At 43.6% G+C, this 24,288-nt stretch overlaps 1 protein-coding gene across 1 annotated transcript in view; it reads left to right on the plus strand.

Annotated features, from left to right (window-relative positions):
* The first annotated feature begins 9,506 nt into the window (after window positions 1-9,506).
* Window positions 9,507-24,288, plus strand: part of MB21D2 (Mab-21 domain containing 2) — a 62,647-nt gene continuing 47,865 nt past the window's right edge. The window contains exon 1 of the mRNA XM_037407419.1: window positions 9,507-9,724. Coding sequence (XP_037263316.1) covers window positions 9,514-9,724 — 211 coding nt within the window. The 5' untranslated portion in view covers window positions 9,507-9,513. The remainder of the gene's footprint in view (window positions 9,725-24,288) is intronic.

A 24,288-nucleotide genomic window follows, 5' to 3' on the forward strand; every position in this document is an offset into this window, starting at 1 on the left:
GCTGCTGTGTGCAATGCCTCTACAAAGCACACATTCCCTGCCAGCCCAGAGGGAAGAAGAGGCAAAATCACTCAAATTGTTTAGCTCTAGCAGAAGGTGGAGTTTGATGTCCTGTTATAAAAATCACAAACAGGGAGCCTAATTCTTGGCCCTCACTGCCTCCTGAAATTAAGTAAATTTCCCACAGAAATGAGAGGAAATTTTATCTGAATAAACCTCCAGAATGTACTGGCTTTACTTTGCTTAAGCAACCAAGGAGAATTTAAACTGATCAATTATTTTCCTGTGGAAAAATCCCATGAACTGTAATAGAGGAGACCCTGAAAGGCTTTTATCTTAATTACTGCAGAAAATTACAGAGAATTAGATCCTTTCTAATGGTTTTCTGAATCATCCTTTGGGATTTGATAGCAGGAATATAATTTGCTATTGAATTGTATAGACTAGTGGAAAAACAATGCCTATAGAAAAGTGTTCACTATCTATTAATGTCTATAGGGCTTCTCTATAAAGGGTTCCTAAAAGCCTTTTATTTACAAATACTTTCAGGGGGTTCTATTATGTTGTACACCTCTGTTTATAATGCACACTCATTAGAGTAAGAAAAGCGAAAATAGACAGCAGAGACCAGTGATCTTGTTTCTGGGAAAAAGGACAGCATGAAAACACAGGAGACCATCCTCATCACCCCATGAAAATGCATCACATAGCCAAGAAAAGCAGAAAAAAGCTAAGGTTTTGATCCTGCATGGAGTTACTGCTGGTAGGCCCTTGTTCCCATCTAAATTCTGCAGCTCTAGGGAGGTTCAAAGAGCTTTACTTTGGATTACAGCTTCATAGACTAACACTGTAAATTGATAATGGTGTTTGATCATACCCTGAAAGCTTGCGTGCAAGAAACCATGACTGCAATAACTGATCAATTCCTTGTTTACTTCCTTTAGCTGAGCAGCCTGGTCTTTCAACTGCAATCACAGATCTCTCCTGAGCAGACTGTGCTGTCCACAGCCTGTTTCCTTCTCCCCTAGTGCTTGTCACACTGACAGAATAGGACTCCCCAAACCCTGCTTTTCACCCTCACTCCCACCTCACAAACACCAAGACTGTCACATAACTACAAGGAGAACTGGTCAACAGCCTTTAAGTAATGGGGACACAACATCTGCTTTGGGACTTTCCCTTTTCTGATGGGCATTTCTGTTCCTTTTTCTCTTATGCTAACTGCTTTTGCACTTTTGTTATAGCACCTTGAAGGAAAATACCCTGCTGAGCATAGTTCTGTGCTTCTCAACAGATTTGTTATTCCACCACCTGATGGGGAACATGCTGAACAGTACCTGACACTAGCACTCTCTGCCGGAGTTCCCCAGAGTTTAAGTAGTACAGCTAAGGCTTCCAGATTGAGGTGTTTGCAGAGCTGAGAACAACAGAAGTCATAGCAAATGTCTAGGCATCTATCCTCATTTGCCTCTTGCAAGTTCACAGCAGGGAAAATGGAAGAAAGATGACAGCAGCAATGTCAGGATTTGCCTGTGTCTGCAAAAGAGCTGAGGAAGGAAGAGGAAACACAGTGACTTTATGTGACTTTCTTCCCAGGTGACAACATGCCAGGCTTTCAGAACAGGAGTCACAGAGGGATTTTAGCGTCAAAGGATATTGTGGCTTTTTTTTGAGAAAAATTAAATTAGGAAAATGTTACGAAAGTCCTTCTGTGACAGGTATCCCAGCACTGCATACCCGTGCATTGAAAGCCCACATGACAAAAGGTGTTTGATAATCTCAGACTAAAGGATGTTTTTAATTTCCCAGGGACCCATTTATATTTTGGGTATTTGTATGCCAGCTGCTAGCACAAAACACTGAACAGTAAATACAGATCATTCCAGTAAGCAGAAAACAGCATGCTCAATACTGGAAGTAAAAATTAAATTATTTTAGTTATTAGATTTGTAAATTGAACTAAAGCTAGAAAAAAAATTCATGCATGTTGTATTTCTGGCGAAGTCTGTCTCACTAATATCTTTCTTTAGTGAAAAGCACAATTCCCTTGATTTTCCATAACTCCCTCCGCCCATCTTTTTCATTATTTTTCAGCTGCAATTGTCTGTCTTGGCAGACAGACAAGTCCTGTGTTCAGCATGCAAACTCCTATTTCTTATTGTAGACCGCTACAATGTTTTATCTGACACATTTGCAGTCTGTCACAAGCATTACAGGAGACTTTTTTCATTATAGATTGTTGCTGCCTTTTGTTTATCCATCTCAGGTCTTCCCTTCCTCAGATATGAACATATCTACCAGCCAGAGCTGTGCTGAATGCTGCTTCTCAGCAACACAAAAAACAAGCTCTTAAAAATCTGTCTGCAGTGGCCAGATGCAGAAAGGTTTTTAGTGAAGTAGGGCAGTTAAATACAGTACAGAGCTCAGGCCTCCTGGATTTAATTTTACATTGATATATTTTTATAGAAAGACGCTCAGAAAGCTCTTAGATCTTCATGCTAATGAAAGGGAAATTGATACAGAAGTCAGTGGTTTGGCAATCAGTTACAGGCTGGGATATTCTAACAGGAAGCACAACATGGGGAAAGGCAGAGGAAAGGGACTATTGGCTTTCCATACGTGGCAAAAGGACTGTTTTCTCTTTGTGTGGATGCTGCCACAGGGAATTCTAATATTTCCTGCAGACCTCCCTTTCCCCACAGCTTTATGACAACTTGTAAGAAGTGTGTTCTCCAGGAACATACGAAAGAGTCTGGCAGCTGGAGCCTTTCTTGTTTTCAAACTTGGAAAAATATCCATCTTTTACAGCTACAACCACTACCCAATGGTCTGGAGAACTGAGTCACCTGTGAACTCAATGTGTGATATTAAATAACAATTGATGCTGGGATTGGTACATTATGGGGCTCCAAAGAAGTAGCAGGTATGTCTAAATCACAAAGACAATTGTTATTTTACAGTTTGCATGAAAAATGCCATGTTGAAGTCTGCTCAAGAGCTGCAGATTTAACCCCTACAATGTGGGGGTTAAATTGATGCTGGTAGCCATATTGTGAGCAGAGGGCTGGCATGGGAGAAATGGTGTAATTTGTTCTTCTCACCCTAGATCACTGCAGGCACAGACCCACTGGTAACTTTTCTAAGCTCCTGGGTAGGAGGAGAGTTGGTGAGAGAGGTCTCTGACCATACAGTGAAACAAAACAGAAGTGCTAATGACCAGTTCTTCATTATGTTTATATCTGGTTTCCAGTACAATAGCATGCTGATTCTAATTTGTGGCTTTTGATATTACTGTAATACAAATAATTAGCTACAAATGAACAACAGCAATGAGTATAGTCAAGCTATACAAAATGCATGTAGATGTGTAAGGGAGCGTGTCTTGCTGTTTGTATTCTCTAATCTGCCCCACCAGAATTTATTTATTATATATGGAACCAAACCCAAATGCCAAAGCTGTATCCTTTCCAAGTAGGAAAGGATCCCTGTACCACAGCATTAGCTCCAGTGCAGCACTACAACACTCAACACTGCTCAGATCTGAATCCAAATTTTATTACTTGAGATAATCCCAATTTAAAAATAAAACTAATGACAGAAAATTGACATAAGCCCAGGAAATGAACAGCAGAAATATTTCCAAACGTTGCTTACATAGGTCCTGAGCCAACCCACTTACAGATTAAGAAGTTTATCAAATCAACTTCAAAGGTGTCTGAGTACAATCTAATTACGCGTAACATAAATGAGATAAACATATCACTACTGTATTTTTGCCAAAATAAAAGGTCACTGTGGAAAGAACAGTAAAATGATCTGGCTGGGGTCTTTCAGCAGTTAGTGTCTGAAGCTGGTTGAGAATCAGCAGTCTGCTGCTTAGAAACTTACTTCAAAAGCCTTGGTGGATATACAAGCTAGATATATTTCTAGCTTGGGATATGCACTAAGCATCTGCTATTCTTTCAGAAAACATTTTAAGCATCCTGAGTATGGGTACTTTGAGGCTGGCTATGACAGATGCAATGCCACTGTTTCAAAAGATTTTAATGAGCACAGCTCCACTGCCATGTGGATAGCTTGATGCTGTGTTCTGCTGACAGGACGTAGGAGATCACAACTTTTCACAGGGGGAGGCATTTTATTATTATTATTTTTTTTAATCTGGAGAAAAAGTTTAAGTCTGTCAAGGAGGCAACACACCCCTTTTTAAAACTGTCTCAGGATTGTGGTGTGTGCTGGGTGCTATTCACCTGTCATAATCCTTTGCATATGGAAATTGTGCCTGTAAATCACCCAGATTTTTACTTACAGACACTAACTTAGACAAAGTCTGTGGTGACTGGAGGAGGGAAAAGGGCAGGAAGAGCTTCTCATGGTCTCTGGGAAATATCTGGGACATACTAGGTGTTTGGAGAGGGACAGAGTTGAATATAATACATGCTGCTTTGGATGGAAAATTTCACAGCTGGTACCACATATGTCCCATGTGGAGACAGCTACAGGTGGTGAAATCAATGGGATCCACGGGCCAGAATGGAACTGGCTTTCCTCTATTAATTGGGGAAGGCAAGGGGAGCCCTGGGTACAGAGCAAGCGCCTAAGTCCTTGCCAGTTCAATATCTCCAGAGTCTGGGAGTGCTCTGGTGGGGGTGTGTGACTTTATGTTCACTGTAGTTCCTTCAAATCTTGCCCCTTTGAAGCATGCAACTTGACTAGCAGTGCCAGGGAGAGAGCATGGGTCCAAACTTCATCTGAAAGACTCTCTTTTCCCTGAGTCTGCACTAGACTTGGCCTTGGCCAATCCCAGCTGTGTGGAGCCTGAAGACTGCTACTTGTAACTGCTATTTTGAAGATATTCTTGGGGTGTGTGAAACACAGGCAAAGTTTCTGGCACCAGGATGAGGGGAACCCCTGGCACAGAGAAGCACAAGGAGTGCTTTAGTGGCATTGTAGCACGATGTGACATTCCAGTCTTGTCTGGGAGTCCAAAAATGCCCCACTCCAGAACCAGACTAGGGACTGCTAGTGGAGGGAAAGATCTGAGGAGCAGTGAAGCAGCTGAAGTACATCAGGAGATCACCAGGGCAGCCTAATCAAAGTGAGGTCCTGATAAATGTGAAACCAGCTTTGGTGCTACTCTAGGCTCCTTCCTCCTGGGAATGTCACAGATCTGGGAATTAAGGCCATACAGAGAAAGGCTGCAGGGAGGAGAACAGGGAGTAGAAGGGAATCTTGGCTGGGGTTCAGCTATCAGTGGGAAGAGCAGGGTTGGGTGCAGAGCCAGTGAGAGGGACGAGGATGGCACAGCAGGATCCTTGGTCTGCTGCTGATCTACTTCCCTCCCTGTGCACAGCTCACTTCCCTGCTCTGTGTCACCCCTCTTATCTGTGCAGACAGGCTGTTCTATAGGCCAGGACCAACTTTCTGCAACACAAGGCACAAAGGACCCTTCAACAGCTTAGAAGGTACCACAATAATATGAAGCAGAAGTTGCAACCACCAGATTGGAAAAATAGAGCTCTTCCAGTCAGTAATTTTGTTCCTGGTGAAGCCCCTTGCCACGTGAAGCTTTGAGCTACAGCTGCTTTGGTGCTAAGTACAGATAAGGATGATGTTTCTTGAGTCTACTTTTAGCCTCAGAAAATCTGGGTACAATTTCTATGAAATGAGGGATCAGTCTAGCTCATTCTGCGTCACACTCTAATTACCAGCTGCAGTGAAATATCCTAAGATGATGTATCTGAGGCTCCGTCTTATTTCTGGATCTTGTTCCAATTAATTCCCTCTACCAGCCTGCAGCACCTAAATGAGATGCTGCTCGCATCAGGCCCTGGGATGCCTAATCTTTCTCCCTTGGTATTCCTGGTCAATTGCTCTTCATAGTTACTGCAGAACTGTTTTGCCAGTCTTAGGATGGTGGTATTAATACCACTTGCTATCCAGCATTTTTTTGAGACAGCCTATTCAAGCGTGAAAAGCATTTTGAGGTCTCAGGTCATTCTACAGAAGTGAGAACAGTTATTTCTTTCCTTTCACTTCATTTCTCTGTGGCCTGTTCTATTTCTAAATGCTGGAAGTGGCGCTGAGCAGAAAAGAGGATATCTGTTCTGCAGGAGAAAGAAGAGGAAGTCTATTTTGCAGGAGAAAAAGAGGAAGATGCTTTGAAGGGAAGAGAAGACATATGGGAGAAAAGATGAGTGCACGTGAGAGGGAAGGCACAGATCCAAGTGCAAGTGAGAAACAGTTTAGCTGTCAGGGTGTTCAATCCCTGTCTCAAATAAGGTGAATGTCCTCACTGGTAAGTCTTGGGACCAGCATGGCAGAGGCCATAGATTCTTTCTGGGCCCTAAATAATGCTCACAGGAGGAGCTTTGGGGATGCTGCAATATTTCCCCAGAAAGTTCCATTTCAGAAAGAAAAAAGATTGGTAGAAAAACTCGTGGCCAACTATACTTGCAATCTCATTCTCATTTATTTGCTCAAGTAATCCCTAGTGCTTGATTTATGTAAGACTTGAATTAACTGTGTATTTATTCAGAGATCTTAAATTGCACTGATGCGATGAGGTAAAATTGCAAGCTGATGCAGTTTCAAGGGTATTAACAAGCATATGATAGCGTGGCAGATCCTACTTGCCACTGGGGGACCCAAGCCCATTCAAAGGCTTCCAGAGAAGGTGGCAAAAAGGCTCCTTCTTTTGCAAGTACAACTGCTTTTCATGAAGGAGAATTTTTCTTAGCACTGAAGAGAGGCAGAGAGGTGTAGTATCTGTCAGAGACTCTTGAAGAAAATTAAAACTGCTTGTTTGACGCTGCTTTTGGTGAACACCGTTGGTCTGAGTTCAGACACTAAATGAAGCACATTCTTTGGTTCTGAGCAATTTCTGAATAATGCATGGTACCAGGAATAAAACAAACTCCAGATGGGCAAGTAGCATGGAGCAGTTAACACCCTGATCTAATGGAAACTTTCTGCAAACATGAAGGTGACTATAACTTCAAGCTGAGGTGCAAAAAGGCAATCAAACTGAAATCTCTATTGCTCCTGGCATCAGCTGTTTCTAAAGCACTTTATGTTTCCAATAGGTGTTTAGTGAATTCAGGCAATCAAAGCGAGCTAGGATGTTGTTACTGAATGAGATTTAAACATTTTAAATGAAGAAGGGGGAAAATGATAATATAAGTCTGTGATTGATGTGGGTGGAGAGTCAGTGCGATCATTTGGAGACCCACTGAAAGACAGAATCTGAGACAAAATGCTCATGAAGAAACTACTGAAAGTCCTAGTACTGAAGTATGATGCAGCAAATAAGATATGGTTAGGAAAGAAGGCTACACAGCTCATGAATCCTGTGGAGAACATCAGCTTGAAAAAGATGAGGCAAGGGGGTTGGGGATGAAAAGCATAGCTGGTATCAAAAGGCTCAGCTACTTCACCAAGTGGTGCCAGTGATGCATAGCTGCTAAAAGTTTGCACCACACAAAAGCGAAACAAGGATACCCATACAACTAGAAATGGTTATGGCAGGCAAGCAGGATGTTCAGAGGACGGACAGGGCAAACCACAAACCAGAAGGTCTTGAAGCAGTTCGGGGTTCAGGAGGTGCTGTGACTTCTGTGGGAGCAGTGTTATCACAAGAGGGAGCTGTCCGCCTGTATGAGATTGTCACCCCCGACAAACACACTGCAGAGAAGCGGCAACAGGGCTATCCAACGCCCGGAGGGGCAGGAGGTCCCGAGAGCTCGGTCGTGCAGTAACCACAGCAGGCTAGCATGGGAGGGCACGGGCTGAGCCAGGTTAGCAGAGCTAATCCTGCGGGGCAGGCCACCCACACTGAGCACTGCCAATTGCTCTTCTGCAAGTCAGATCCTGCATTATGTTAATGCTATCAGTTAATTGTTTTTATTTGTAGGCTTTGCTGGGAAGGCAGATGAAGGAAAGGTGCTTGGTCAATGGTTCATGCGACAATGCAGCTGCTCACCGAGGCTCGCTCAGACAGTGAATGAAGTCGATGTCTTTCAGAGTAGGCTGTGAGCAGTGTCTGAACACAACAGGGCATGTATACACAGCGGAGGGCATGTGCATGCACACGCACACACTCCTACCTTTACCTTTGGGACATAATTTCTTAAATAATGAGCATTTCAGTGCCCTCAAAAGCTGTGTAAGTAGTTACAGGACAAAGCCAGAGGCGTTGGCTGTTCTCTGAATAGGCTGTGGTTTCTGTTACAGGCTCCAAATCTACCCTTGATTTTCATTCTTGTTTCAGATACGGTCCTGCTGGAAGAAGTGCTGAATTCCCATTTCTGATCAAGATTAGTGGTCCAGAGGAACCAAGCCAAAGCCCTGAGCTCAGGTCTAAACACTAGCATCTGTGTTTACTATGCATCAGGGAAACCAGCCTGTATCTCCTCACACTAAGCTTAGTTTCACCTTCCTGTTTTTTCTCTGAATTGCCTGATTTTGGTAGACACATTTTACCATAGTCTGGGACTGAGCTGAAAGCTTTGTTTCCTGCCAAGAATCTTGAGAGGATAGTACACATCCAAGGAGTTTGCATCGGTGCCACAGCACCTGAAACGCCCTGTAGGAGGCTAACGTGATATATTTGTATGCTCCCTGGGCAGGAAGACAAGACATCTGTTCAATGATGGGACAAGGCACAGAAGATCAGGCTAAAGGGAGAAAACCATTCCGGGCTGAAAAGTTAGAAGGCATTAAAAATACATACAGAAGAAAAGCACATAGTCTTGAAGGTGGGCAAATGGATTGGGCTGCCTGCCACAGGCAGCTTGACCTCAGGCAAAGTCTTCTGAGATCCCATTTCCCCTCCTACCCTTTGTCTATGTAGCTCCCAGGAGCGCTTCTAGGCAGGGTTGGTCTCAAGTGCAGCAGTGAGGATACTTTATCTTGGTCATTGCTTCCAAGACCTACAATAGATATACTTCATATATATAAACCCCCTAATCTTTAGGACGTCTTACGGAGCAATAAAGGAATAAACACATAACATGTGGGAGGAGCAGAGCTCCCAGCCGGTCATTAATCCACTTGCAGGACAAGGCTTTTGCTCAAGTTTAAATTTTAATTTAAAAAGGAAAAAAGGGGAGATTTTATCCTGAGCCAGGGGTCCGGCTCCCGCCGCAGCACCCGCCCGCCGTGACGCCGGCGGAGGAGCGAGCCCCCCCGCGCCCCCCGGCCCCGGCAGCAGGCGGCCCCGGCGCCGCCGGGCTCCGCTCCGGCCCGGCCCCCCGGCGCGGCGGCGGGCGGGCGGCTCCGCGGTGCCCGGGCGGGGGCTCAGCCAGCGCGGCCGCTTGTTGATCGCGGCGGCCGGCGCCGCTCCGCGCCTGCCGGGCCCGCTCCGCCCCGCGCCGCGCAGGCACCCCCGCGCCCCGGCTTTGCGCTGCGCTGCGGCGCCGCTTGCGTTCTACCATTGCAACATTGCAAACCCTCCTTCCCCCCCCCTCCCCTTTCTTGCCTTTTTTTTTTTTTTTTTTTTTTTTTTTTTTTTGCATGAAGATGGCGGCGCCTCTCGCCAGCAAGGCAGGGTCCGCTGGCACCACCAGCAAGCCTCCCTTCCCGGAGCTGGATTTCCGATCGGGAGCCAGGGTGGAGGAATTGAATAAACTCATCCAGGAATTCACCAAACACGACCAGAGGGAGTACGACGACCAGCGAGCCCTGGAGATCCACACGGCGAAGGACTTCATCTTCTCCATGCTGGGTAGGGCAGGGACCGCGCGGGGCGGGGGCAGCCGCGATGCCGATGCCGGCCGGGGACCCGGGGCAGGGTTCGGGGCTGCCCGGCGGGGCGGCACCGGCGGACCCTTTCCCGGGCGCGCCGAGCTGGGGGGTCCCCGGCCGCAGGGCGGGTCTCATCCCCAGGAAACTGTTTTTCCCTGTCCTATCCACCTGGCCTTTAGCAGCGCTGTACGGATAAGCCCAGAGGAAAGGCTGGGTCGCAGAGCTGGCCGGTGCCCCAGAGACACGCCGAGCCAGCAGGGCGAGGCGAGCCCCTTTCTTGTTATCCCCCCCGCCCCCAACTCTCAAGGCTTTAGGAAACAGACTTTTCTGGACCGCTTAGTTTGGTTATTAGACGGGCTCATGCTCGTACAGGAGCATCCACTGCGTTTCTTGCTTGGGTTGCAAAACTTGCTGCGAGTGGAGCAAGTGAGATTGTGGCGGGGGAGTCCACATCTGCGTGAAACTTTGAATCGCGGGCAGGGATCCTTAAGCCAGGGTGGAACATGTGTCGGCCCTTGCAGAAATCACCTGGGCTCTGGCATGACTAAGGATTCTTAAGATTAACAGTGGAATGACTAACAGCTCCGATTCTCCAGGTAGTAAGTTCCTGGTAAATATTTACCTTGTTTCGACTAAGAAATCACTCACAGGAATGAGAGCCTTCAGGGTACGAAAGGATGCTCTTTAACATGTAGGTCGGACCTGGAAATCAGTCATCCAAGTTTGAATCAGTATCTCAAACATTTTTGCACGTAAAATACGAACATGGGTAAACAGCAGGTGTGGCCGGTGGATGGCTCTTTGTAGCTCAGAGGTGCACATACACCCTTGAAAGCGTATTTGGCACAAACCTAGTGTATGGTCTACATGTACACTGTGAATAACCTGCATGGCTTTTCTCATTTAGAAGCACAGAGCTATCCTATGGCAATAATAATTATTTTCTGCATTGGGGGTAATCATTGTAATAGACAACCTTTATAGCCATGAACATACCTACACTCACTAAATGAGAATCTACCTGTCCAGCTCATTATCTTGTAAGGTATCTGGATAAGTATAATTGCCTGCTGTAGGATTTGCACAATTTTGTGTGTGTGTTGCTTTTTCACCGACGGCTGGACAGGATATAGCAGACTAAATTTAGCTTGAGAGCAAGGACAACAAGTTGAAAAGTCAGTAGCATGTATATTTATAGTTGCTGTTATAAATATTTTTCCCTTCCTGTTTAAAAAAAAAATGAAGTGATGAAGCCATAGTTGCATCAAAGCCTGTAGGATTTTTGTTATTGAAAACCTGATCCTGTGGAAGTCATCCACTATTATGATCTGATACATTTTTCAATCAGGGCTTTAAATAACTGGCTGAGGAAGCAGGGCTGGATGGGATGAAGCAAAGAAGAGTGGAGAGAAAACAGCCAGAACAGCAGTTCTGGGTGTGTGGCTAGCAAGCAGAGAAAGCTTTGTATGATCCTGTTTAAGCATTACTAGTCTTTGCAGGGGACAGGGACCACAGCATTTCTTCCTGCCTCCTGTGGGAGAAGGCAATAGAAATACAGAACAGGCTGGAGCATGCCTTGTATTTTTGCAAATGCACCCTAATGCCTTGCTGTTCGTGAAAACAGGCAGCCTTAGGCTGTTTAGAAATAATGTAAATTAAACTGGCTGTCTTTGTTAATATAATGGCTCAGAGATGAGCGTTCTTCAATTTTAAATGTACAGGCTAAAAATGGAATTTAAACAAAAGCTATATTTGTTTTAAGTTACACCTGGCACTTTCCAATGAGACTTGTTTCTGAATAAAAGAAGAGACTTGAGGACCAAGCCCAGGGCTGAAATGGAGGTCTGATTTGTCTGCATTAGACATGGAAGTTGTGTTTGTAGATCCAGACCCTTCTTAGCCAGAAAGGCTCTTAAATCTAAAAGGATTTAACTTATTAATAAATAGCTCTTTCCCCTGTGCCTGATCCCTCCCATACGTACTGCTCTTATCTCATCGGGTGATGATAGGAAAATTAAACGTAGCTTTCCTGATTTAATTACATTGGTGTGTGTAATTGGTGGCTGAATGATAGGAGACTGTGCAGATTCTCAGATGTTTGTACGCTGCACGGCTTGCCCTCTAGGTCAGATCTTTGGTTTCTATTTATATTAATTCTTTCATCTGTGTTTTCTTGCCCTGGCTATTAGCAACTGAACTCTGGAACATCTCAAGTATTGGGCTATGATAAAATTAGGGAGAGGTACTGCTTGTCATGCCTTTGTCAAAATCTTGTGCCCCAAACATTAGAATAGGACTGCAAATGACCTACCTATCTGGTAGGGGAAGTATTTTCTGAATGTAGGCAATTCCTGGGCATCCCATTCATAGTCACCAAGACCATATGTTCTTGCTAGAACCCTACTTTGAAACAACAGGTGTCTTTTGGTGCCTTTGCTGAGTATTTTCTGAGTATTTGCTGAGTACTTTCCTATACTCACACTGAACTGTCCGGATTAATTAGTTGTCTCTTTGACACAGGTATAACAGGGCCTCAAAGGAGGGGAAGGCTGTATTAATCAAGAAAAAATGGAAAGAAGTCTTGTGTTCTGGGCAGTGGGCTGGCTGGGAGTGACTGAGAGACCAAGTCTGCTTGCCAGTTGTGAAAGGAGCTAATTGCTTACTCTCCTTGTTACTTGGGTTTGGGGTATTTTTGTGCTCAAAGAGCGATAAAGGAGTATTTTTATCAAGTGATGATATTATAGTCAATGATATTTTGATTTTTAAAGCACTTGCTGCTGTTGTGATGAGAGGTGCATAGCACTCCTATTAAAAACCTTTTAGGGCTACCTGACCTATGTTGTCTTATACGTATTGTTCCTGCAGTACAGGTACTTCCAGGAAACTTCTTTAATAAGCACTACCTGTCTCTTTCTGTTCAGCACCTAAGTAGAAATGTGTTGTAATGCATAGATGTGCTAGGCTTAAAAAATATATGATGTTAATGGGAACTATAACATTGCATATTAAATAACTCCTTGAAATTTCTAGAGCTATTTTTTCTTCAAGTCAGCTCATGTTGTTAGGTATACTGACTTGTGTTTTACTTCTTAACAAGAGAAGAGAAAAGAGTGGAGGCAGGAATAGATACAGGCTATACAGACCTATTTCCTCCACTCCAGGCACACATTGGTGTTCAGTCCTCTAGAGCAGTTTTCAAGCTCTTCAGGTTGGTATTTTGTTTCCTTTTCTTATCATGAGACTTTTTCTTCTCTGTAGAGTTAGAAGAGGGATTCTGAGGACATTTCATGCTGTTGCCTTTCCTCTCATTCATTGCCCTTGCCCCCCCCACCCCCCCACAAGTCAGGGGAAGGACTGGTTTAGATTGGTGCTAAGGTGGCCTTCTTTTTGTTTTTAAGGCCTCTAGTGTGTCTTTTTGTCAGTTCAGTGGTTGCATCTCACTTCTGTGGGAGCTGCCCACTGGGACAGACCACACTTTGAGGATCTGTAGCCAGCTGCCGCTTTGAGCTGTTGACAAGACCTCTAGAGAGCTTGTATCAGCACCTGATACAGGAGGGGTGGTGAGCTTGTTCTGAGAGCATTTCCCTTCTGTCTGGTGTCTGGTGCTGGCAAGTGTTTGTGATAGAGGTGAGTCTCGTAGCAGAGGCAGAGCTGGCATCGGCAAAAGATTTCTGCTGCCAATACCGGCTTCCCAAATGGAGTGAGTTACCCTGCTGGGCCCCTGCATCTGTAGCAAGGCTTCCAGCTGTTCCTTGGACTGACGGGCTCCTGAAATATGTGCAGTGGAGGTGCAGATTGCTGTGCTGAGAACACAGGTGTCCTGACAAGAGCTTGCTTTTATTAGCATCTTCAACAAGAGAAGCATATTACGTTCATCCCCTGTGCCCAAGGTCTGCTGTAGCAGAGCAGTGTCCATAGTGTGACTCTTCTGTTGGTTTGTGCGGCGTTTTTTTCTCCCTTTCCCTACCTGGCATAACTTGCTGACTTGCTGATGAAACTTCTGTTGTAGATTAGGTGTAAGGCATTGTTAGAAGTGTTACCTGTTTGTCTATGATACATGACGGAAATTCTCTGGTTTCTGTTGTGGTGTTGAGCTGATGAAATAGCAACAGGATTGGAGTGATCTCTCTAGGGTTAAGTCTTTTGTGTGTGTGTGCCTTTTCTCAAGAGAGGCCAATCATGATAGGAGCACACTGTACTCTGAGGCCTATGTTAATAAAAGCTCCCTGCTGGCATTCCCTGTGCTGTTGAATGCATAATGCACAGCTGTTAAAAACAACCTTACTGTATTGCAGATTTCATTTCTGGCTTCTGTTGGGTCTCCTCTCCCTGCAGGCCACATGTTTTTGTATTTGCATTTGGGATTGTGGAGGTTTTGTGTTGTTTTTTTTCTTAAGGGACAAGGGGCTAGGCTGGTAAAGTAACCCTAGCAAGGAATTGGTAGCTTCTGTTTGGTTATAGTTATCATAAGTCAACCGATTCCATCTGACTGGGGATTCTGTCTGTGTAACTAGTTAAAAAGGATCCGTACCCTCCTCTGTCTCTTTGTTCAAAGGGATTACTGCTCCATGTGTGTGCCCGGTGAAAACAGCTTAAAAATCTTTCTCTCAATTTGTTTTAAGATGCTGGTACTTAATTTGCTCAACTAGTGTTTTGAAACATTAGACTGTGATGCAAAGTATTTAGTATAATAGCTAGGAACATGTCCTAAGGGCACAAATTCTCATGGCAGGCTTGTCAGACTGCCCACTGCCTGTTCCTTCAGTCTGTGGAAATATTTGTAAAAGATTTGGGTGAATACTTGCCAAGCCCAATTATGCAATTATGTTTTAAGGGCAATTTTATAATTATAGTGGAGGATGGTAACCAGGATACATGAGTTATTGGGTTTTTGACTTTTCCTTTTTTCTTCCACATGACTTTGCTTGAATGTTAACACATTTGGAGCAATTTAGTCAGAAACCAGTTGTTCAACTTTCTTTTAGGCAGCTGGCTATTTTTATAGATGAAGCTAAATTAAAAACAAATACAGCATTACTCAGGAAGTCTAGAGGACATGTTTTATTATAGCTTTGGTAATTTATAAGACGGATGTGTACTCAGATACCCAGAGCAGCCCATGGGCAGAGTCCAGTCCAGAGGAGACTTGGAATGTGATAGTCCTGCCTGGACTGCTCAAAGGGAATCTTCAAGCTGTGCAAATTTTTTTGAAAGTTGGGATTGTCCTTAATTTTATTTGACAACTGCCAGGTTCCTGATGGCTTTAACCATCTTCTCTACAGCTAAAACTTTTGCATGTTTTCTTGGGCCTTGACACGTACAGTCTTGCCCCTGTTTATGTCCCAGTCCTTTTGCTGCAAAGATGGTTTCCCCAGGCATATCTGAAACCCTTCCCTGTCTGTTTCCCTGTTTCCTTCTCTGTCCAGGTCAGTCCCTATCTGTTTGTACTCTGCAAGATTGGTTAGGTGAGAAAGTGCCAGGAAGAAATGGGTTTAAGGCCAAGAGATTAGCTCTCACCTCCAGTTGAGGAGGCTTCAGTTGTAAGGGCTGCTTCAGCATGACACTGTGAACAGTGATTGAGCTGACAAGTCTACTTCCAGGCATGCCTGTGTGAGACCCTGCGGTGGCAGCTGCGGGTGGAGGCTCTGGTATAGACCTCTCAACTCTCTTTAAGAAAAATGACCCACCATTGAGTCCATTACCTACGGCTGAGTGATGCTAGTATATGAAACTTAACTTGAGAAGCAAGTGCTGTAGCTCATTTCCTATGAAAAGAGAGGGTTAAACTTGAATGTATTATGTAGGGTGACATACCTTCTGAGCTAGGTTTTCCCTTAGCAACTTACAGCTGGGATGGGTTAAGTTCCTTATCCTAGAAGAAAACTGTTAATTCTGCCCATCAGTAGCTTTGCTTGCTGTCCTCTGAACGAGGAGACACAATTCCTTAGAGAGTAACAGTCCATTCTTCTGCACAACACTGTATTACATTTAGACTTTCTTTAATTTTGCCTATCTTTGGGGTTTGAAACAAGTAGTAGTGTAGATGGAGTTCTGGGGAAGCAAAGAAGGGTATCTGGCCTGCTTTTTGCCCTGGAAAAGCAGGGGACCTATCATGGGAGCTAGAACAGAAGGCAGCTTTGGATGTTGTACTCACAGAACATCCCTTATGGAGAAAAGAGGAGTGTGCCTGCATGGGAGCAAGGATAAAAGAGCTGAAAAATGAGCTTGAGGTGGATGTCTCAAGTTATTTGCCCAAGTCTTGTTCTGATCACTATTAGTGTGATGTGAGTTCACGAGACTGAACTGTAGCTTTATCAGAACTTGCAACCATGCTTCACAGGTTCTCCATCCTCATTATGAATTTTATATCCAGTGAAAGTTTATGACTTCTGTTAGCACAAACCTATCTTACTGTCTGACTAACAAAAATAGGAGGGTTGGCTTCTTTTTTCGCTAATACAACTGCTGCATAACTGCTAAGGCAGCTTATGAGACATTCAAAATAAATCTTTCAGCAGCAGCTGATGTTCCAATTGACAGATGTTGCTATGGATTTTGTTCTCTTTAGTGAAGAGAACTACTGTTTGCTTTAATTTCTACCATTCTGTTGCATTCCCTTTTCTTGCAAATAGCAATTGTTGTGGACTGAGTGGAGTAATCTGTGCCTTAGTACTTCAGCCAACCTGACAGGTCCCTGAATCATGTACTTCTGCATTAGATAAACTTTCTGCAGTTCTTTCAAAGCACTGTTTCAGTGACTTTCTGGTTGTAACGGAATCAACATGTCTGTAGCGTTCAGTGTGAGGAAGATAGATTCCCTTCTCCCCAACATATTTGACTTTTGAGCTTTTAATAAACACTTGATGCTAAGGAAGTTACAACAATCCTGTTACTGTATTATATGTCACCTGTCAGACAGTATGATTTTAATCTAATTTAAAGCATTTAATTAGAAGATTGTTAATGCATTTTGTTATGAGCATGCTGATGTCGAAAGTCCGATTTGCATACTACTGAGAGGGGGTGATTAATTACTTTAAGGTTCATAATATTCATGTCTTTGAAACGGCAGTGGTAGCTACTTCCACCCACTCATGTTTAGGGCTGCTGGGCAGAAGTCTGCATAGCACTGGGTGGCTTCAGCTTGTAGAACAGGAGGTGGGTGGCATCCATTTCACCCTAAGAAAATCACTCTGTGGGTAAAACACTGAGTCAGGACATCCTAGATCTATGTTTCATTCTGAGCTGCCCTTAAATTTACACAGACCTGCGCAAGTTTCTGAATGTAACGATACATGGTGGGAGCTCGGTACTACCAGAAGCCATCCTCATCTCCTGTGCTTCATCAGTCTGTGAAAGGTGGGGTGGTACCAGAGTAGTGGAATATCGTGGTGCTGCTGCTCTTCATGGTAGGATGGTTTAACCATGCAACCCTCTGAAACTGAAGCTGGAAAAGGAAGTCTGTTTGTAAGAGTCTAGCCTCAGAAAGTATTTAATCAGTGAGGGCAAATAGCAACTCTGCCAGTGGGTGTTGATCTAGTGCCTTTGAGATCAAGTACAGTTCAGACTCTGAGAGAGAGATTACAACGTGACCTAGTTAGGCAGTTCTAGGAGGTAATCTTATTTTATACTGAAGGGATCCCAAAGCAAAATCAGGAAAAATTAGTGTGAAGAATGCATCCTGGCCACAGTCTGCATGCTGATGTAATTTGGCAGATTCAGGCAGTGCCAAGCAGGAGAAGGCAGCAGTTTGGGACAGAAAGCAAGGGAAAAATACAAGACATGGCTGAAGCTAGAAATCCTGCTGGGATAGCCATAAGGAATTGGCAGAGAATCTTTTTTTTTTTTTTTTGTCCAATGACACCTAAGGTCATGATTTAGATGAAAAATAGAGGTTTATGTGTCAGATGTCATTGGTCTGCTTAGATCTTCTCTACTGTAGCTTGCAGTCAGACCAAGCCAAATTTCTTCCACCCACTGACAGACAAAGTTCATGAATGATTCGGTTCAGAACTGCTGAGCAGCTAGAGGACATTTGCAGTTGCAAGAAATAATGAACAAAGTCGGTTCTTCCTTTACTGCATAATCTGTTAGGCCACGTGCTTCATCTGTTCTAAAATGTTGTATCCCAACTCTCCTGTTCATGTTGCAGGATCTTATGACACTACTCCACACCTCTCAAGGAAGGATGTTTTTATTCAGTGGTGCGTACATGACCTTGTTTAGAAAATCAGGTGCTGCAGTTGTGAGAAAGCATCAAAAATGCTAAGACAAACATTGCAATGAGCTTCTGTGCTTTTCCCTTCAGCACTTCTACTCTTTGCATTTTAATGGATCTCTTGGAGTCACCCAAAGCATCACCAGCTCTTCTCTTGGAAAGGAATCCTGTGCTAATAGCTCTATCTGGGCCTGATCCACAGGCAGATGCTTGGAGATATTTCATGTTTGTTTTGTACCTCACTAATTAATGTGTAACTTAGTGGTAGAACAGCAGGAAAGCTGCGTTTGCTGACACTTCATGATATAATGATTTAATCCTTTGTGACACATTCCTGCTGAGTGTCAAAGCTGATAACTCTAATCTCTGTCCCTAGCTCGGTGCGACAGGAACCTGTTCTAGAGGGCATTTTGCAGGAGCTTGCAAGCTCTTGTAGGTACTTTGAGACCTATTCTTGTAAACTTTTTTGTGCATTGCCACTCTTGAATGTGATTGTACAGGATTGCCTGGTGTATTGAGGAATCTGGAGTTGAGTGCAAACAAAGGAGCTAACTGACTGCATTCAAATTAAATAAGGCTTGTCCTGGGAGGAGGGGGGAAATACCCTAATCTCCTTCTAAATACACTTCTTCCTTTGCCAGCATTCAGAGCGGTGTGGTTATATTGATTCAGAGGTGCCTAAACCCACTGCTCTTTGTTATATATGATTCTGAAGCCTTGGTATGGATGCAGATCTGTACACAGGGATAGCTGTACTCTCCAGTTATTAGTTCTTGCGACACAACCAGCAGAGCTTGCTTCTGTTCCAGCATGGACAGTGAACTGCTGTTTATTTTAAACTTTTGATTGAATGGTGTTCATAAAACAATTTGCAGCTCTGCAAATAGAGGAGGGAATGTCACTGCAACAACACCTCAGGGGCTCTGCTGCTTTCTGTCTCTGAAATTTGCCTTTTGAAAGTTGCATACAGTGTGCTGAATGGCAGAAGAGGTATTGATATTGGCCCCTTGATATTAGGCCCTCAAAGCTCGAGTTCCTGAAATGTCTGTATTTCATAGACAGTAGGGCAACCATGTGCTAAGCAATCAGTAACTTGAGAAAAATAAGAGGAATGCAAGTCTCTGCAAGTGCAGCATGTCTCTGAACAAACTGCACCTTCTGAATTAAATGCCTTTTATTTTCCAACATGTAAGCTGTAATGCACAATATAAGTGCATTACTGAGAAAAACGAGATATTACAATTTGACTGAGCATCTGTCAGAGGCTTGTTTTATATGCTAAGTTGTCTGTAAAAGCTTGACCCTGTACCCCCAATTTTTTCCAATATCCTGTGAATTTTGTGAATGTGCAAAGCATGCAGTTGAGGCAGCAATGTTATACTGAAAATAACTACTTTGACACAGCCTTATAAAATCAATGAATGACTACGTCTGTGCAGTTATTGTAATTATTTTGGGGAGGGATTCGTATGTGCTATGTAAGCACTCAGCAAAACTACTTGCACATTATCAGAGCTGCAGAGTTAATTGACAAGTTAGTCTGGAAAATCAAAGTTTAAAAAAAGTTATTTTTGATCTTCTTAAACCTAAATTCTGATTCCTGAAACACTTCTGGGTTACTTTAAAAACTAGACCATCCCTCTCACGTCTTCACCCAAGCTGCAGACAGGCAGTTTAGAATCATCTTTTTATCTAAGCTGCTTCTTAACAATGCAGGTAAAGAAACTGGTGTCTAAGAATCTGCTCTTATACTGAGACCAGTCTTGTAAGACATCACTTGTGTATATGAATCGCTCTATTGTGCTAGTGTATGTCACTCTGAGTTCTCAGCTTTTTTAAACCAGCCCTTTCTTTACCTTGAAACATTTATGTGCCTTTATTTTATTCTATTTTCTGTCTTACTTTGCACCAAACAAATAATTTAGATGGAAAATATTTGCTGGTCAAGGGCAGTGATGACAGTGCTCTGGAGTGTAGGAGAGTGCTGTTAAGAAGTGGTATAACCTAGGTGTGCAGGTGGATGTCTCATCCCCTCCCCACAGAGCTGTTCCACTGTGACAGGCTTCACTGCTCCATGAGGACGGTAGGAGTACTATGGAAGAGATTTCTGTCTGAGGGAGACGAAGTGGGGGAGACAAATGAACAAAATCCCCAGACCCACAGCATGTTGATAGACCTCCTGTTGTTCTTAATTTGCGTCTGTAAATGGCACTAGTTTCCGCTGTTGTGCACCAAGACAATAATAAATAACAATCCTTAGCATTTATATACCACTTCACAGTTTTCAGAGTGTTCAACACACATTAACCAATTCAGCTGAGATGCAAATACTCTGTGAGTGAAGCTACTCTTCTTGCTGCCCAGGGGAACCTTTCATTACAGCTGGGACAAGGCTTTTCTTTTTCCCCTTAACTGGAGCTGTTGGCAGGAATGTTCTCTACAGGGACAGTGTCGTTCTTCATGACATTTTTAAGCCTTTGTATGTACCCCTGTTTGCACAGGAATTGGACTATTCCCAAATCACATGTGTTACTATTAAGAAAATTATGCAGGAGACTTGCCTGTACGCTCTGTGCTGCAAATATGCAGACCCACAGTTAACAGATTTGTGGTTTCAGAAGCTACTGCATTAGCAAAGGTGTTGATGCATTAAGTGCATCTTCCTGGGCTTGCATAAGGCCTTGGGGGAGCACTATATCCGGTGGACTTCAAGGCTGAGGAGAATAAACATTTGTCAGTTGTGCCTATTGCTGCGTCATCAGACGATACGCTGAAGAGACCCGAGCATGCTTGGTGGATGGCTTCGGTCCGTGTTTCTTGATTCAGCACCTGCTAGAGCACCAATCTGTCTTTTGGGGCAGGAGAAACCACAACACACGTCCTATTGCCATGTAAGAGATGTGTTTTGAAGGTGATTGAAGATGTCATGTCCCATTATTCATAGTCCTGTATCCCAAACATGTAGCATAGTAATACATGCATTGGCATTAATCTAATTTGGCTGGTATTTGACTCACTTTCTGCTTTGGCATTTTGTGTATGTGTGTAGAGCTGGTGAGAGGGAGTTTGATGCATCTCTGTCTGTATCTTTGAGCTGGGCAGGATTGGTTCTACTTTTATTTGCAGGAATAGCATCTCCTTTTACCATTCCATTAGGGTGACTAGAAGGTAAGCATCTTTTTTTTTATCAGATCATATAACCTGGGTTTAATGGTTTACCTTAGAAATAACTGTTTGGTAGACTTTGTAAACTGATGCCTCATGCTGTAGAACTGCTGCATGCTCTGTAGTTATAACCCTCTTTTTAATCTGTGAGGTTTAGTTATAACTAGGTGGTGGCAGTTCTGGATTGCCTCTTTTTTTAACCTTTTGGTAACTTTCTTTTTTAGAAGTGATGTCTGTGGTTTGACCTGAAACTGATTCTGAAAGAACAGTGTAGATTATAATTTTCGTGTAAATTATTGTATGAACAGGAACACCATTAGGGTCTTAGTGACCTAATTACAGAGGGAGGTAGCAGCCCATTTTGAGATAAAAACTCATATCTCACTGCAGCTTTCCTATCAGCTAACAGTGCATGGGAGAAGAACAGCGTGTTTCTTGCAGGTGATGATTTCTCTTTCAGTAGCTTTGATATCCTCATTTTCTGTTTGAAGTTAATGTGTAGATTGCTAGGTGGCGTCACTCAAAGTGACTGACTGAGCCGCTGTTGTATGTGAAGATGTCTCCAAGACAACTAATTTCCTGGTCAAATAGCACATTGGCTTCTGCCACAAGACATTTTAAGGGAGCTGGTCAGCTAAAGGAGCAAGATATTTTAACAGTTTATTATTAGCACTGTAGCTGCCAAATACAGCTCAGAGTCTAAGGCTGAAAATGTTGCTATTAAACACTGCAAATGAATAGCTTAAAAAAAATTAAAAAGGTTGTGTGATTTGACTAGCAAACTGATTTGTCACATAACTTTTACCAAATAATAGGAAATAATCTCTATCTTCAAGTTAATTTTCTCCAATTGCTATATGTGTTCCTATGCTGGAAGCATAGGGAATTTAGGGACCTTCTTTCACTCTTGTATTTTTTTTACGTCCAGACTTCCCTGCTGCCTTTCAACTCTTCTCTTTTAGTATGCCATATTTTTTCTAACATATACCCACAAATCCAATGGTTGTTTCCATTTCTTTTCTGCTTTAAAACTCAGAAAGGTTTAGCGACTCCTTCCTGTTCTGAAGTTAGGATGAAAGAAGCTTGAAGCATTAGATTTTTTCCCCCTGTTTTGTCCCCTCCTTCCAGCCCCATTTGTCTCCAAAGGAGCAGTGTTACTGGACAGTTGTAGAGCACTTAGAAAAAAAAGTATTTTTCTGATGAATTTCCAATTTTTTACTTTCCCTATAAAATACTTCTAACCCCATCCTGTTTCAAGGGACTCAGCTCAAACCAGAATGAAAAATACCCATGTTTTTTCTTGCCTTCCTTGCAAGGCTTGGCTGTACTGCCTAGCTGAACAAACCCCACCTTTGTCTTCGATTTGGAATAAGAAACAAGCAGGCTTGTTGATTCCTGCTGCATTAACACTATTCTCCTCCCTCACACTGATGCAGCGGTTATCAGGGGGGTAGGGTGGAAGCTGTGTGCTGCTGTTTTACGAGACCTCCCAGGAGGCTGCTGCAGCGTGGATCTCCTGCACTCCAGCCCCAGAGATCTACAGCACTTCCCCGGGCTGTAAGGACTGGAGGAATGCAAGCAAAAACCACTTAGCGCAACAGCTGGTGGAGAGAGGACAGCGAGGGTGCTATGCTGAAAATGCTTGAAGATTTTCGAATGAAAGTCCAAGAGAAATAAGGAGCCATAACCGTGCCCTGACCTCCATCCCATGGCACATGTGAACCTGAACTCTCAGCTAATAACCCCTGAGCCACTAAGCTGCCTTCTCTGAGCATGCCTGGTGCACTGGGGAATTTTAGGAATGTGGACTTCAGCACGGTGTGGGGTTGCTGCTGCTTACACCGTGTTCAACTTTAGAAGCTTTAGAAGGTGCAATGGGGTTGGTTTTGCCACGATAAAGCCCCATTGTGATTGTTTGCAGTATTTTTAACTAAAGATTTGTTTTCCCGGGTAAGATTCCATTAGAACAGCAGGAGCCAACATCAAAGAGCTGGAGAGAGGCCTCTTCTCTTCCCTGGCACAGCACAGCTTCAGCCTCACTCTTCACCATTCCCTCTCCCAATCCCTTTGGTTTTAAGACATTAAAACTTCAGTGACTGGGATATCGAAGAGGCTGTAGTTAGTGTTGTATTGCCCCAAGCTGCAGGGGCAATTGATCTAAGGAGGTTAGAGGAGAAAGTCTGTGGGAAGATGGAACCGGTATCACTGATGCAAACCTCTCTCTTTTGATGTCCCCTCCATGGTGAAGCAGCCACATCTTTAGCCTCCAGCTGCTTGAATTATTCCTGTTGGAGGATGTGGGAGGTCTGCTGTTGACCTATATGGGAGGAAGTTAGGAACTAAGTTGGTCATACAGGCCCCACCGCCTGCTTGGCTTTGTCCACAGCTCTGTGTCCTGTGTGTCTTTGCTATGTGTGTGTCTTGCACAGCAAGGTGGTTTGAGTCTTGGGTTTGCTTTGTAGCAGGTATGGTAACAAGGGGTGAAGGAATGCACTCCCTAGTCCCCATCTCTACTTCTGGTGGATGGTGAAAGGTACTCCTGTTTGCTTTGACAAAGGAAGGCAAAGCAATTTGTGTCCTCGGCATGGCAGAACAACCATGTAACCAGCTTCTCTGGAAGATCCCAACAGTGCATCTTGGAGTTCCATCCTAATTCTCTTAGCAGGGAGTTCCTACAGGTGCAGGTGTTCAGTGCCATGCTTGATAACTAGGCGGTGATTCGAGGTATTTGAGATGTGGAATGCAGTATGAAAAGCAACCTGTACCCAAGTGAGAACCCAGTTTGATTCTGGAGGAAAATGTAGGGTAATTTTTAGAGTTGTTGCTATTCTGTTCTGCACCAAGGAGGATAATGCTCCAGTTTTGTGCTACAGTTCAGCATTGTTCTGCCTTATTCCTCATTTCTTGGTCCTACCTATTTTAACTGGCAAATATTGGTTGCTTGAGTACGTCCTTTTTTGTGTCTTCTCATCTAGGTGCTGGGTAAAGCTGTGGTGTGAGACAATCCAGGGCTTATGTTCTCTACAAAATACACTTGAAATTGTTCCTGGTTGCCTTGCAGCAAATCTATTTCTGCCCTGCTGATGGCCTGGCTCGCAAACTGAAAATGTCTGAATAGGATTTATTATGCTCTGACCATTAAATTTTAAACTACTTTTAAT

Source organism: Falco rusticolus, chromosome 13, assembly GCF_015220075.1.
Source record: "Falco rusticolus isolate bFalRus1 chromosome 13, bFalRus1.pri, whole genome shotgun sequence".
NCBI classification, from domain to species: domain Eukaryota; kingdom Metazoa; phylum Chordata; class Aves; order Falconiformes; family Falconidae; genus Falco; species Falco rusticolus.